Source organism: Bubalus bubalis, chromosome 4 (assembly GCF_019923935.1).
Source record: "Bubalus bubalis isolate 160015118507 breed Murrah chromosome 4, NDDB_SH_1, whole genome shotgun sequence".
NCBI classification, from domain to species: Eukaryota; Metazoa; Chordata; class Mammalia; order Artiodactyla; family Bovidae; genus Bubalus; species Bubalus bubalis.
The window spans coordinates 75,992,644-76,004,847 of NC_059160.1; the positions used below are offsets into that span (position 1 = coordinate 75,992,644).

At 37.6% G+C, this 12,204-nt stretch overlaps 1 protein-coding gene across 1 annotated transcript; it reads left to right on the forward strand.

The window, feature by feature from the left end:
- The first annotated feature begins 904 nt into the window (after positions 1-904).
- LOC102415277 (lysozyme C-1-like) lies at positions 905-8,202 on the forward strand. Its single transcript, NM_001290941.1, is given in 4 exon segments — positions 905-1,040; positions 3,621-3,785; positions 6,594-6,669; positions 8,135-8,202. Coding segments are annotated over 4 exon segments (444 nt in total). The 3' UTR covers position 8,202.
- The last annotated feature ends 4,002 nt before the right edge of the window (positions 8,203-12,204 follow it).

A 12,204-nucleotide genomic window follows, 5' to 3' on the forward strand; every position in this document is an offset into this window, starting at 1 on the left:
CTATTTGCCATGAAGTGATGGGACCGGATGCCATGATCTTCATTTTCTGAATGTTGAGCTTTAAGCCAACTTTTTCACTCTCCTCTTTCACTTTCATCAAGAGGCTCTTTAGTTCTTCTTCACTTTCTGCCATAAGGGTGGTGTCATCTGCATATCTGAGGTTACTGATATTTCTCCCGGCAATCTTGATTGCAGCTTGTTATAGGTTTTACTATGAAGTTCTCTTGCTTTACAATGACCCTTTATGTTCTAATGTGGAAATGTGAAGTAAGGCTTTGTTAGAAAGGAGTTAGGAATGTTGTTCACATGAGGCTTACTGATCATAGTAAAACATTGATTTATAAATTAAGAATTTACAATAGACACCAAAAGAGTGAGTATAGGAATCTGTGATCAACATGGTGCTGGGCTATTTACCAATCAGAACAACAGGAGTGTGTCACGTTCTTTGTGAAAAGTGTATATAAAATAATTTTAAGTGAAAAAGATAGACAATATGCAAAACACCTTAATGTAAATGAATGTTAATCCAAATGGGGGCTCATTTCCAGTTGAGTAAAATGTTCATTCAGGTTTTTTTCTTTATACTTGTTCAACTTCATAATAAAATAAGAGGAAGTTCCTCTTTTGGCAATAATGCTAACTCCAGTTCTTCCTGAGAAATGTCTTTAAGCAATGTCATTTCATTATTTTGTGCAGGTTAATTCTTACAATATCAGAATATATCTCTTCAAAGATAAGAAGAAAAACTTTACAAGTGTGTGGACCAAAAAGCTCTTTCTGTTTTCCATATGTCTCAGAGGGTGGAGCCACCAAACCAGTAAGATAAGAGGGGAGTGAAAAGATGTTAAATAGCAAGTCTGGCTCACCCTGGTCAGTCTGGACATTTGACTTCTCAGTCAACATGAAGGCTCTCATTATTCTGGGATTTCTCTTCCTTTCTGTTGCTGTCCAGGGCAAGGTCTTTGAGAGATGTGAGCTTGCCAGAACTCTGAAGAAACTTGGACTGGACGGCTATAAGGGAGTCAGCCTGGCGAACTGTAAGTTAACTCTTCTTTCTCCTTCCAAACAGTTAACCAGGTGTGGAATTAACAGAGGATGAATAATAAGCAAGGGACTTTGAGTGAATGGGCTTTTTCTTTGTTGGAGGGTTTGTACACTTACCATGGTTAAAAACATCAACTCGCTTCTTTAGAATCAGATGTACCAGGTGAAGGATTGAAGAATGGGAGAGTCAAATTCTATATCATTCTAAACGTAAGATTAGAAACTATAAAACTCCTAGAGAAGAACGTAGGCAAAACCCTCTCCGACATACATCACAGCAGGATCCTCTATGACCCACCTCCCAAAATATTGGAAATAAAAGCAAAAATAAACAAATGGGACCTAATTAAACTTAAAAGCTTCTGCACAACAAAGGAAACTATTAGCAAGGTGAAAAGACAGCCTTCAGAATGGGAGAAAAGAATAGCAAATGAAGCAACTGACAAACAACTAATCTCAAAAATATACAAGCCACTCCTGCAGCTCAATTCCAGAAAAATAAATGACCCAATCAAAAAATGGGCCAAAGAACTAAATAGACATTTCTCCAAAGAAGACATATAGATGGCTAACAAACACATGAAAAGATGCTCAACATCACTCATTATCAGAGAAATGCAAATCAAAACCACTATGAGGTACCATTTCACACCAGTCAGAATGGCTGCGATCCAAAAGTCTACAAGTAATAAATGCTGGAGAGGGTGTGGAGAAAAGGGAACCCTCTTACACTGTTGGTGGGAATGCAAACTAGTACAGCCACTATGGAGAACAATGTGGAGATTTCTTAAAAAACTGGAAATAGAACTGCCTTATGATCCAGCAATCCCACTGCTGGGCATACACACAGAGGAAACCAGAAGGGAAAGAGACACGTGTACCCCAGGGTTCATTGCAGCACTGTTTATAATAGCCAGGACATGGAAGCAACCTAGATATCCCTCAGCAGATGAATGGATAAGCAAGCTGTGGTACATATACACAATGGAGTATTACTCAGCCATTAAAAAGAATACATTTGAATCAGTTCTAATGAGGTGGATGAAACTGGAGCCTATTATTACAGAGTGAGGTAAGCCAGAAAGAAAAACACCAATACAGTATATTAACACATATATATGGAATTTAGAAAGATGGCAACAATAACCCTGTAAATGAGACAGCAAAAGAGACACTGATGTATAGAACAGTCTTACAGACTCTGTGGGAGAGGGAGAGGGTGGGAAGATTTGGGAGAATGGCATGGAAACATGTATAATATCATGTATGAAACGAGTTGCCAGTCCAGGTTCGATGCACGATACTGGATGCTTGGGGCTGGTGCACTGGGACGACCCAGAGGGATGGTATGGGGAGGGAGGAGCGAGGAGGGTTCAGGATGGGGAACACATGTATACCTGTGGCGGATTCATTTTGATATTTGGCAAAACCAATACAATATTGTAAAGTTTAAAAATAAAATAAAATAAAAAAAATAATAAAAATAAAACAAAAACAAAAACAAAAAATAAACATTCCAGGTCCCCCTATACTCCTCTAGGGCCACTAAATTTGCCAGCTGGCACTTGTAGGCTGATTATAAAATGTTTCAACTCCTGGGATATCTCTTTCAAGCCCTTGGTGTCTGACTCTAGCCATTTCCAGTTTGGAACTTTGGTTCTGCAAGCCTGAGTAAGGCATTATTTTTCTCATTTTTATACTCCTACCAAGATGTTGGGAGTTTAACAACAATGCTTTTTCAAAAAATTACATTGAATTCATAAAACAAGAACAAGGACAGTAGGAACCTATTTCCCTTCAGTCAATATCCATATATGGATTCCTGAAATGCAACAAGAAATGACATTTTATTATTTTCACTCAAGTTGATTAATTTGCATTTTCTTCCTCAGAATTCAAGATGTGCATTAAGTAAAAATTACTCTGTATTCTAGTCCATATTTTTCAAGGTCACCACTGTATTTTTCAAATTGAACTCAGACATTTCCCCTCTATAACTATTTTTGAAAGAATGAGCAAATGACTAGATGGATAGATGGATGATATAGTCTTTCCTAGTTTATGATTCTTGTTGTTCAGATTCTAATTTGATACCCAAATCCACCTTTCAGTTCAGTTCAGTCGCTCAGTCATGTCCGACTCTTTGCGACCCCATGAATCACAGCATGCCAGGCCTCCCTGTCCAACTCCTGGAGTTCATCCAGACTCACGTCCATCGAGTCGGTGATGTCATCCAGCCATCTCATCCTCTGTCGTCCCCTTCTCCTCCTGCCCCCAATCCCTCCCAGCATCAGAGTCTTTTCCAATGAGTCAACACTTTGCATGAGGTGGCCAAAGTACTGGAGTTTCAGCTTTAGCATCATTCCTTCCAAAGAAATGCCAGGACTGATCTCCTTTCTCTTAAGGATGCTTTAACATGAAAGTGTTAAAATATTTTGCAAGGAAAATATTTCTTTATATTAATACTTATAAAAGTCATTAATAAAATATTATTATTTAAAAGAATTGATTTGTCTATAAAGTATAAATCGTGTCCTGTTGTTGTTTTTCAACTAAAAATACATTTTTTTCAGGGTTGTGTTTGACCAAATGGGAAAGCAGTTATAACACAAAAGCTACAAACTACAATCCTAGCAGTGAAAGCACTGATTATGGGATATTTCAGATCAACAGCAAATGGTGGTGTAATGATGGCAAAACCCCTAACGCAGTTGACGGCTGTCATGTATCCTGCAGCGGTAAGACAAGATGATGTTGAGTGATGGCTCAGCCCCCATCTGGTTATACTTGTAAGAACAGAGATTCAGTACAAATGAAACTGTCTTGAGGAGTTCATCAGGGACCTAGGAAAGCTCCATATTAATTTCTAGAAGCTCTCTATTATTCTCCTCCTGATTTCTTAAGTAAGAATTTAAAGAGCTGGTATGATAAAAGGTTACTTGTTTGCTAACATCAAGAGTATCTGTAATGACCTATGATTTTATTATAACTAGACTTGTTGATGCTCTGTAGAAAACAATACCATTTCTCTTTCTTATCTTGTTTGGGGAGATTTAGGGATAATTTGGTTGTGAGGTCTTTTTTTTTTTTTTAAATCTATTCTCCTTTATTGGAAAACAAAGAATTATTAGTTAAACAAAGAGGAGGAATACATGTGATCATTTTAAAAAATTATTTTTACTTTTAATGATGAAATGTTTTAAAAAATAGTAAATTAGAAACATTAATAGACATCAATATGTTCATTATGTACTTTAACAGTTTTTAATATTTTTTAATATTTACTTCTTTTATGTATATAAATTATATGTGAAAGTGAAATTTGCTCAGTCATGTCCAACTCTTAGTGATCCCATGGACTCTACAGTCCATGCAATTCTCCAGGCCAGAATACTGGAGAGGGTGACCTTTCCCTTCTCCAGGGGATCTTCCCAACAAATTATATATATGGGTTTTTTTTTCTTGCTTAGCAATTTAAAGAAAATTAGAAACATTATGATACTTCATTTCTAAATTCTTTAGCTTGCATCTCCATAAGATACAGTTCCTATATAAATATTGTCATTTGGAGAAGTTAATTTACAGATCTGTTTAATTGCAGTGAGAAAAATATTCTATTGAGTTCCTTTTAAAATAGAGATATGGAATCTTTAGTGCATAAAATATTGGAGAACAATTACAAAATTTATGTTGTTACATTTTTAAATATTAAAATTCTTAATGAGAAGATCAGTCTAAGAATATTCTTTTGTATCCAGTTAATTTTCTTTAAAAATATTTTGTATTATGCAATAATATGTGGTCATTGTGTAAATATTCTTACTACTCTGAGATGTATGACCACCAGCAACTTTTGGTACCCACAGTTTCTTTCAGAATATACATCACTCACGGACATGAATGTAAAGCTAAATTACATATATCTGTACTCAGATATGAACATGTAAGCAATGTGTTTCAACAAAATAGAAATTGTACTAAACTTACTACTTTACAATATGCTCTTTATTGTACAAAATTATTTTTATCAACTAATACCAATATTTATTATATTTCAAGATGAATAAATTCCACTAATAAGATTTTCTATAATTTATCAATCCAAATCACACTGTTAAGCACTCAAGCTGTATTTTCCCCTTTTATTAATTGCTATGGAACATCTGGTACACACATCTTGGGTACATTTCTTATTACTTCTTTAGGATAAACTTCCAGTAACAAAGTTGGTAAGCGAAAAACTGCTAGACTGGTTTCTGCATGTCTGCTTGTTTTATTTTGATTTTATAATCCCTAGTAAAAGAGAACATTCTATCACATTAGTTAATAATTCCCGAAGCTTCCATTGACTTTGGCAAATGAAAAACAGAATGCTTCTTTTCATGTCAAATAGGATGGAAAAGAATTTTCCCATGGTATTCACAGAAACATGGACTTTTTTTTTTTTCACATTAATATAGTCTATTTATTATTGACAAAGTTACAAAAGTAATTCAGGGAAAAATGGATTTTTAACAAAGGTGTTGGAAAAATTAGACATCTATTTGAGTAAAATAGAACTTCAGTCTATTCCTCATCTTATATAAAATTAACTCAAAATGGATCATGCACATGTGGATAAACTGTTAAACTATGAAACTTCTAGAAAAAGAAAAGATAAAAAATATGTGATTTCAACTAAGCAGAGAGTTCTTCTATATAACTTCAAAGTATGGTCCTTTGAACTTTTTTAAAAATAATAAACAGGATGCTACCAAATTCTTAATCTAATGCTATGCAAGTAATTCTAGCCAGAGAATAAAAAAGGCAAGCTGCAGACTGGAAAACATATTTTCAAATCATAATTGACAAAGTACTTGTATTCAGAATATATAGAGAACTTCTAAAGGTTCAACAGTAAGAACAAATTCAATTAGAAAATAAGAAAAAGTTTCCATAGACCTCCTGCCAAAGATCAGTTCAGTTCAGTTCAGTCACTCAGTCATGTCCAACTCTTTGTGACCCCATGAACCACAGCACGCCAGGCCTCCCTGTCCATCACCAACTCCCAGAGTTTACCCAGACTCATGTCCATTGAGTTGGTAATGCCATCCAACCATCTCATCCTCTGTTGTACCCTTCTCCTACCCTCAATCTTTCCCAGCATCTGGGTCTTTTCAAATGAGTCAGCTCTTCCCAATAGGTGGCCAAAGTATTGGAGTTTCAGCTTCAACGTCAGTCCTTTCAATGAATATTCAGGACTGATCTCCTTTAGAATGGACTGGTTGGATCTCCTTGCAGTCCAAGGGACTCTCAAGAGTCTACAACACCACAGTTCAAAAGCATCAATTCTTCGGCACTCAGCTTTCTTTATAGTGCAACTCTCACATCCATACATGACTGCTGGAAAAACTGTAGCATTGACTAGAGAGACCTTGACACATGGACTCTTAAAACATACTTTTAATTGTTCTTTCCTCAGCCTAAGAGAATAAAGCTGGCCAAACCTAAACTTAAAAAGAAATTTCTATGAATGTTGTTTTCATTTTTCATCATCTCCTTTTCAGAATTAATGGAAAATGACATCGCGAAAGCTGTAGCATGTGCAAAGCAGATTGTCAGTGAGCAAGGCATAACAGCATGGTATGTTGTTCTTGTTTGTGTGTGTGTGTGTTTTTTCTCCTTCCAGTTCTATTGAGATGTAATTGACACCCGGCACTGTAGAAGTTTAAGACAAACAGCAGAATGATTTGACTTACATATATCATGAAATTATTATCACAATAACTTTGGTGAACATCCATTATATCATATGGATACAAATTAAAGAATTAGGAGAAAAAAATTTATGGGTGATGAAAAGTCTTAGGCTTTACTCTGTTAGCAATTTTCATATATAACAATAGCCATGATAATTGCATTTATCACGCTGTACATTTGATTCCTAGTATTTATCTTATACCTAGAACGTTGCAGTATCTTTAACTGCCTTCATTCACTTTCCCACCCCTCACTTCACCCACTACAACCTCCACTGGTAACCATAAGTTCAGTTCAGTTGCTCAGTCATTTCAGACTCTTTGTAACCCCATGGATTGCAGCACGCCAGGCTTCCCTATCCCTCACCAACTCCGGGAGCTTGCTCAAACTCAAGTCCATCTAGTCCGTGATGCCATCCAACCATTTCATCCTCTGTCGTCCCCTTCTCCTAATCTGACCTCTTTTACTGTGAGTTGTTCCTATATTTGTTTGTTTGTTTTAAATATAATTGACCTACAACACTATGTAAGTTCCTGTTACAGAGCATGGTTTGTGTTAAGCATTAAAAAGGAGAACTGGGGACTTCCCTGGTGGTCCTTTGATAAGACTTCGTGCTTCTAATGCAGAGGATGTTGGACAGGGAACCACATGCCATTAGGTGCTGCTAAAAAAAGGTGGGACTCAGTAAGAATTGGGGTTTTTTTGGCAGCACTCCAGGGCATGTGGGATTCTAGCCTCCCACCCCACCATCAGGAATCAAAATCACTCCCTCAGCATTGGAAGGTCCAGGGGTCCTTAATGCTGGACCACCAGGGAAGTCTCAGGTAGAGCTGTTTTACCCTACTCTTCTGAGAGAAGGGAGAGAATATTCTCAAAGACAAAAGTATGCTACTGACAACTGAAAATCACAGCTTTAGATTTATGCTAAATAATGTGTTACATAGAAACAATCTACTTTAACTGATTCAGAATCTAATTCTTTTACTCCTCAATTTACTTTAGGGGATTCTAGAGTTTTTACGATTCTACAAATAATACCAATTTCTTGTCATATCTTGAAATAATTTTTGGAATTAAGTAAATGTGGAATGCACTCTGCACTTGTGTTGTGAACAACACAGGACTCACCATTTGTGTTCAGCATTCTGTGCTCTAGTGAAGGCTGGTAGAGATGTGAAGCCCTTGGTATACATATCTCCAGTTAACAAATAACAATACTTGGATTTTTCTATAGCTTGTATTTCATGTACTGATGAACTATTTTGTTCTCCCAAAGGATTTGAAGTATGCACATTACAAGGAAGCTATGTTTTAGCCTAATTACAATTTGTTTCATCCTTCTCTACAGGGTGGCATGGAAAAGTCACTGTCGAGACCATGACGTCAGCAGTTATGTTGAGGGTTGCACGCTGTAACTGTGGAGTTATCGTTCTTCAGCTCATTTTGTCTCTTTTTCATGTTAAGGAAGTAATAGTTGAATGAAAGCTTATACCACCATTCCTTCAAGCAAACAATGGTTTTACAGAAGCAGGAGCATATGGTCTTCTAAGAAGCTTAATGTTTATCTAATGTGTTAATTGTTTGGCACTAGGCCTATAATATTTTTCAGTTTGCTAGTAAAACTAATGCTGGTGAATATTTGCCTAAACTCTTAATTATCTAATATAGCTCCAGTACATTCAGTTCTTAACTAAAGCAAGATCATTTATGCATCTTGTTGATCATGAAGGAATATAAAGAGGGATTAGATGAACTGTTGCTTTTTCTTAATGTCATTAGCATTATGACAAATTCAGAGACAGATGAGTCTGCAACTATTGAAATAATTGCTGGTTAACCACAGATTTGAAATGACGCATGCTGTAAAAATACATTTTCATTAAAAACTTTGCAATTCAAACCTTGTCTTTGTTTGTTTAGAGCCATTTAGTGTCTCTGAAGAAATATCTATGTGTATATTTTGAACAAAAAAAAAGGGCTTCCCTGGTGGCTTAGAGGGTAAAGTGTCTGCCTGCAATGCGTGAGACCCGGGTTCAATCCCTGGGTTGAGAAGATCCCCTGAAGAAGGAAATGGCAACCCACTCCAGTACTCTTGCCTGGAAAATCCCATGGACAGAGGAGCCTAGTAGATTACAGTCCATGGGGTCACAAAGAGTCGGACACAACTGAGCGACTTCACTTTCCTTTCCTTTCCTTTTGAAAAAAATGACATTTAGCATTTCCAACATCCTCATCTATGCCCAGACAGATATGCTGGAGAAAAACCATAAGCATGGTGAAAGATCTTACTTAACTTTTAAAATTTTTTTGGCTAAGCTGCACAGCTTGTGGGATCTTAGTTCTCCATCTAGGGACTGAACCTCTGCCCTCAACAGTGAAAGCAGGGAGTCCTAACCACCAGACTACCAGGGAATTCCCCTCAGTTTAAATTCATAACCACAAATCTCAAATGGGCCCTCAAGACTACCTGGTCATATTAGTCACTTCTCTGCATTGGTGTCCCCACTCTTCAAAATGTCTGTCATTATCTACTTCTCCTCTCATTTCAAAGTCCAGGCACACATGCCAACCACTGGTCTTCCACGCTCTCAGATCTCAGTAGATGACCTGGACTCACATTACACTGGCAGAACAGAAGCAACCTCATAAAAATTCTCCCCTCCTCGCCACCGTAACCGAGCTCATGTCTTTCTCTGGGTCCATCCTCCCTTCTTTCCCCTTTATCACTAGGATAAAGAGCCTATGCTTTTGCCAATTGCAGTGTCTCAACAGGTAGTCTTCATCACAGCTCTCTCACTACCCCAATTTAGGCTAAGTTTTTCCTTCATTCTGAGTTTTTCCTCTTCACTGGATCATCCCCATCACTGTATTAACTGCCCTGGTAACATTCCAGAGCTCTTGGTGTACTCTACATAATCCTCGAAGTAAAATATTATTCTCTGCTCCCTTTAACAGCAACACTTCTGGGATGAGATATCTATTTTCATCTGCTTCATGTCCTCACCTCCTTTTGCCTTTCAACTCTTCTTAACATGACTGCTACCTCACTTAGGAGAAATCTGCTTCAACCTGACTACATCCATGATGTCTTGGGGACAATTCTAGTGATCAGCTGTTTTCTGTTCATCTTACTTGATCTCTCAGCAGCGTTTGACAGAGTGAACCACTTCCTACTTCTAGAAAAATTTTTTCTTCCTCAGCTTCTCCTCCTTAACATCCTGACTCAATGATGGCTCCTCCTCAACTCTTCATGGCTGGCTGATCTCTGCTGTTTGATTTTTAACTGTGGCATTGCCCCAGGACTCAAGCCTATAAAAGCATTGGATAGACCTATTTTACTTATTCATTTATTTGTTTCTTCTTGTGGAAGTGTAACTTTCAAAAGAATAGAGTGTTTCCCGCTTTTTCAGGAGATTGAAATATCTCAACCTTTCCCAAAATTTGCGAGCACAGGACAGCCTTTTAAGTTTTTGAACAGTTTGAGAACACACTGCCAATACAGTGCCCAGTTGCTCTGGAATCCATCAGTGTGTAATTCCTGCTGCTGCTGCTGCTAAGTCGCTTCAGTCGTGTCTGACTCTATGCCACCCATAGACAGCAGCCCACCAGGCTCCGCCCTCCCTGGGATTCTCCAGGCAAGAACACTGGAGTGGGTTGCCATTTCCTTCTCCAATGCATGAAAGAGAAAAGTGAAAGTGAAATCGCTCAGTCATGTCCGACTCTTCGTGACCCCATGGACTGCAGCCTACCAGGCTCCTCCGTCCATGGGATTTTCCAGGCAAGAGTACCGGAGTGGGTCGCCATTGCCTTCTCTGGTGTAATTCCTACAGAATCTCAAAACATCATCCAAATCAGGAGGTAAACACTGACAAATTAGGATCACCTAATCATCAGATTCTATGCATTGCATCAATTGTCCCATAAGTCCTTTTTAATCACAAAGTCTAATTCAGAATTGTGTTATATTTAGTTGTTATGTTTCCCAGTTTCTAAATTTAGATCACCTCACATTTTCCCTGACATTTATGACTTTAACCCTTTTGAAGATCTCAAGTAGCTATAGTATAAAATAGCCTAAGTTTTTTTTTTTTTTTTTATGTATATTCTCTGGAATAGGTTAGGTTATGCATCTTTGCAGTGGAATCTTAACCAATGGACCTCCAGGAAAGGCCCTGAAAGTGAGGTTTTTTTAATGAAATATAGTTGGATTTTGCTTTTTTATTCAGTCTGACTTTTCATTTCAGTGTCAAGTCATCCTAAGTGCTTTTTCTTTTGATTTTCAATACTTGCACTCTTCTTCTGCTATTTGCTCTTAGCCCACTTTTTCCATAAAATTTGATTATAGCTACTTTAAATAGCTTGTTGTTGTTCAGTCAATCAGTTGTGTCTGACTCTTTGCAACCCCATGGACTGCAGCACATCAGGCTTCTCTGTCCTCCACTAGCTCCTGGAGTTTGCTTAATCTCATTTCCATTGAGTCAGTGATGCCATTCAACATCTCATCTTCTGTCTCCCCCTTCTCCTCCTGCCCTCAATCTTTCCCAGCATGAAGATCTTTTCCAGTGGCTTTTCATATGGCTTTTTCCCAGCATCAGGATCTTTTCCAATGGCTCTTCATATCAGGTTTCCAAAGTATTGGAGCTTCAGCTTCAGCATCAGTCCTTCCAAGGAATATTCAGGGTTAATATCCTTTAGGATTAACTGGTTTGATCTCCTTGCTGTCCAAGGGACTTTCAAGAGGACTCTCCAGCACCACAGTTTGAAAACATGAATTCTTTGATGCTCAGCCTTCTTTATGGTCCAATTCTCACAGCCATGCATGACTACTGGAAAAACCATAGCTTTGACTATACGAACCTTTTTTAAAAATCATTTAAAATTTTGTTGTTGCTGTTGTTCAGTCACTAAGTCATATCCTACTCTTTGGGACCCCATGGACTGCAGCACACCAGGCTCCACTGTCCTTTACTAACTCCTGGAATTTGCTCAAATTCATGTACATTGAGTTGGTGATGCCATCTAACCATCTCATCCACTGCCTTCCCCTTCTCCTTTTGCTTTCCATCATGATGGTCTTCTCAATGAGTCATTCTTTATATCAAGTAGCCAAAGTATTGGAACTTGATCAGTCTTTCCAATGAATGTTCAGGATTGATTTCCTTTAAAAATGACTGGTTTGATCTCCTTGCAGTCCAAGGAACTCTCTTTTTTTCTAGTATTAGATATAATGGTCATCTGAATTAAATTCACCCAATCTTGTCCATTTTAGTTCACTGATTTCTAAAATGTCAATGTTTTCTCTTGCCATCCTCTGCTTGGCCATGTTGACTTTATCTTGATTCATGGACCTAACATTCCAGGTTCTTATGCAATGTTGTTCTTTACAGCATTGGAGTTTACTTTCACCACTAGGCACAT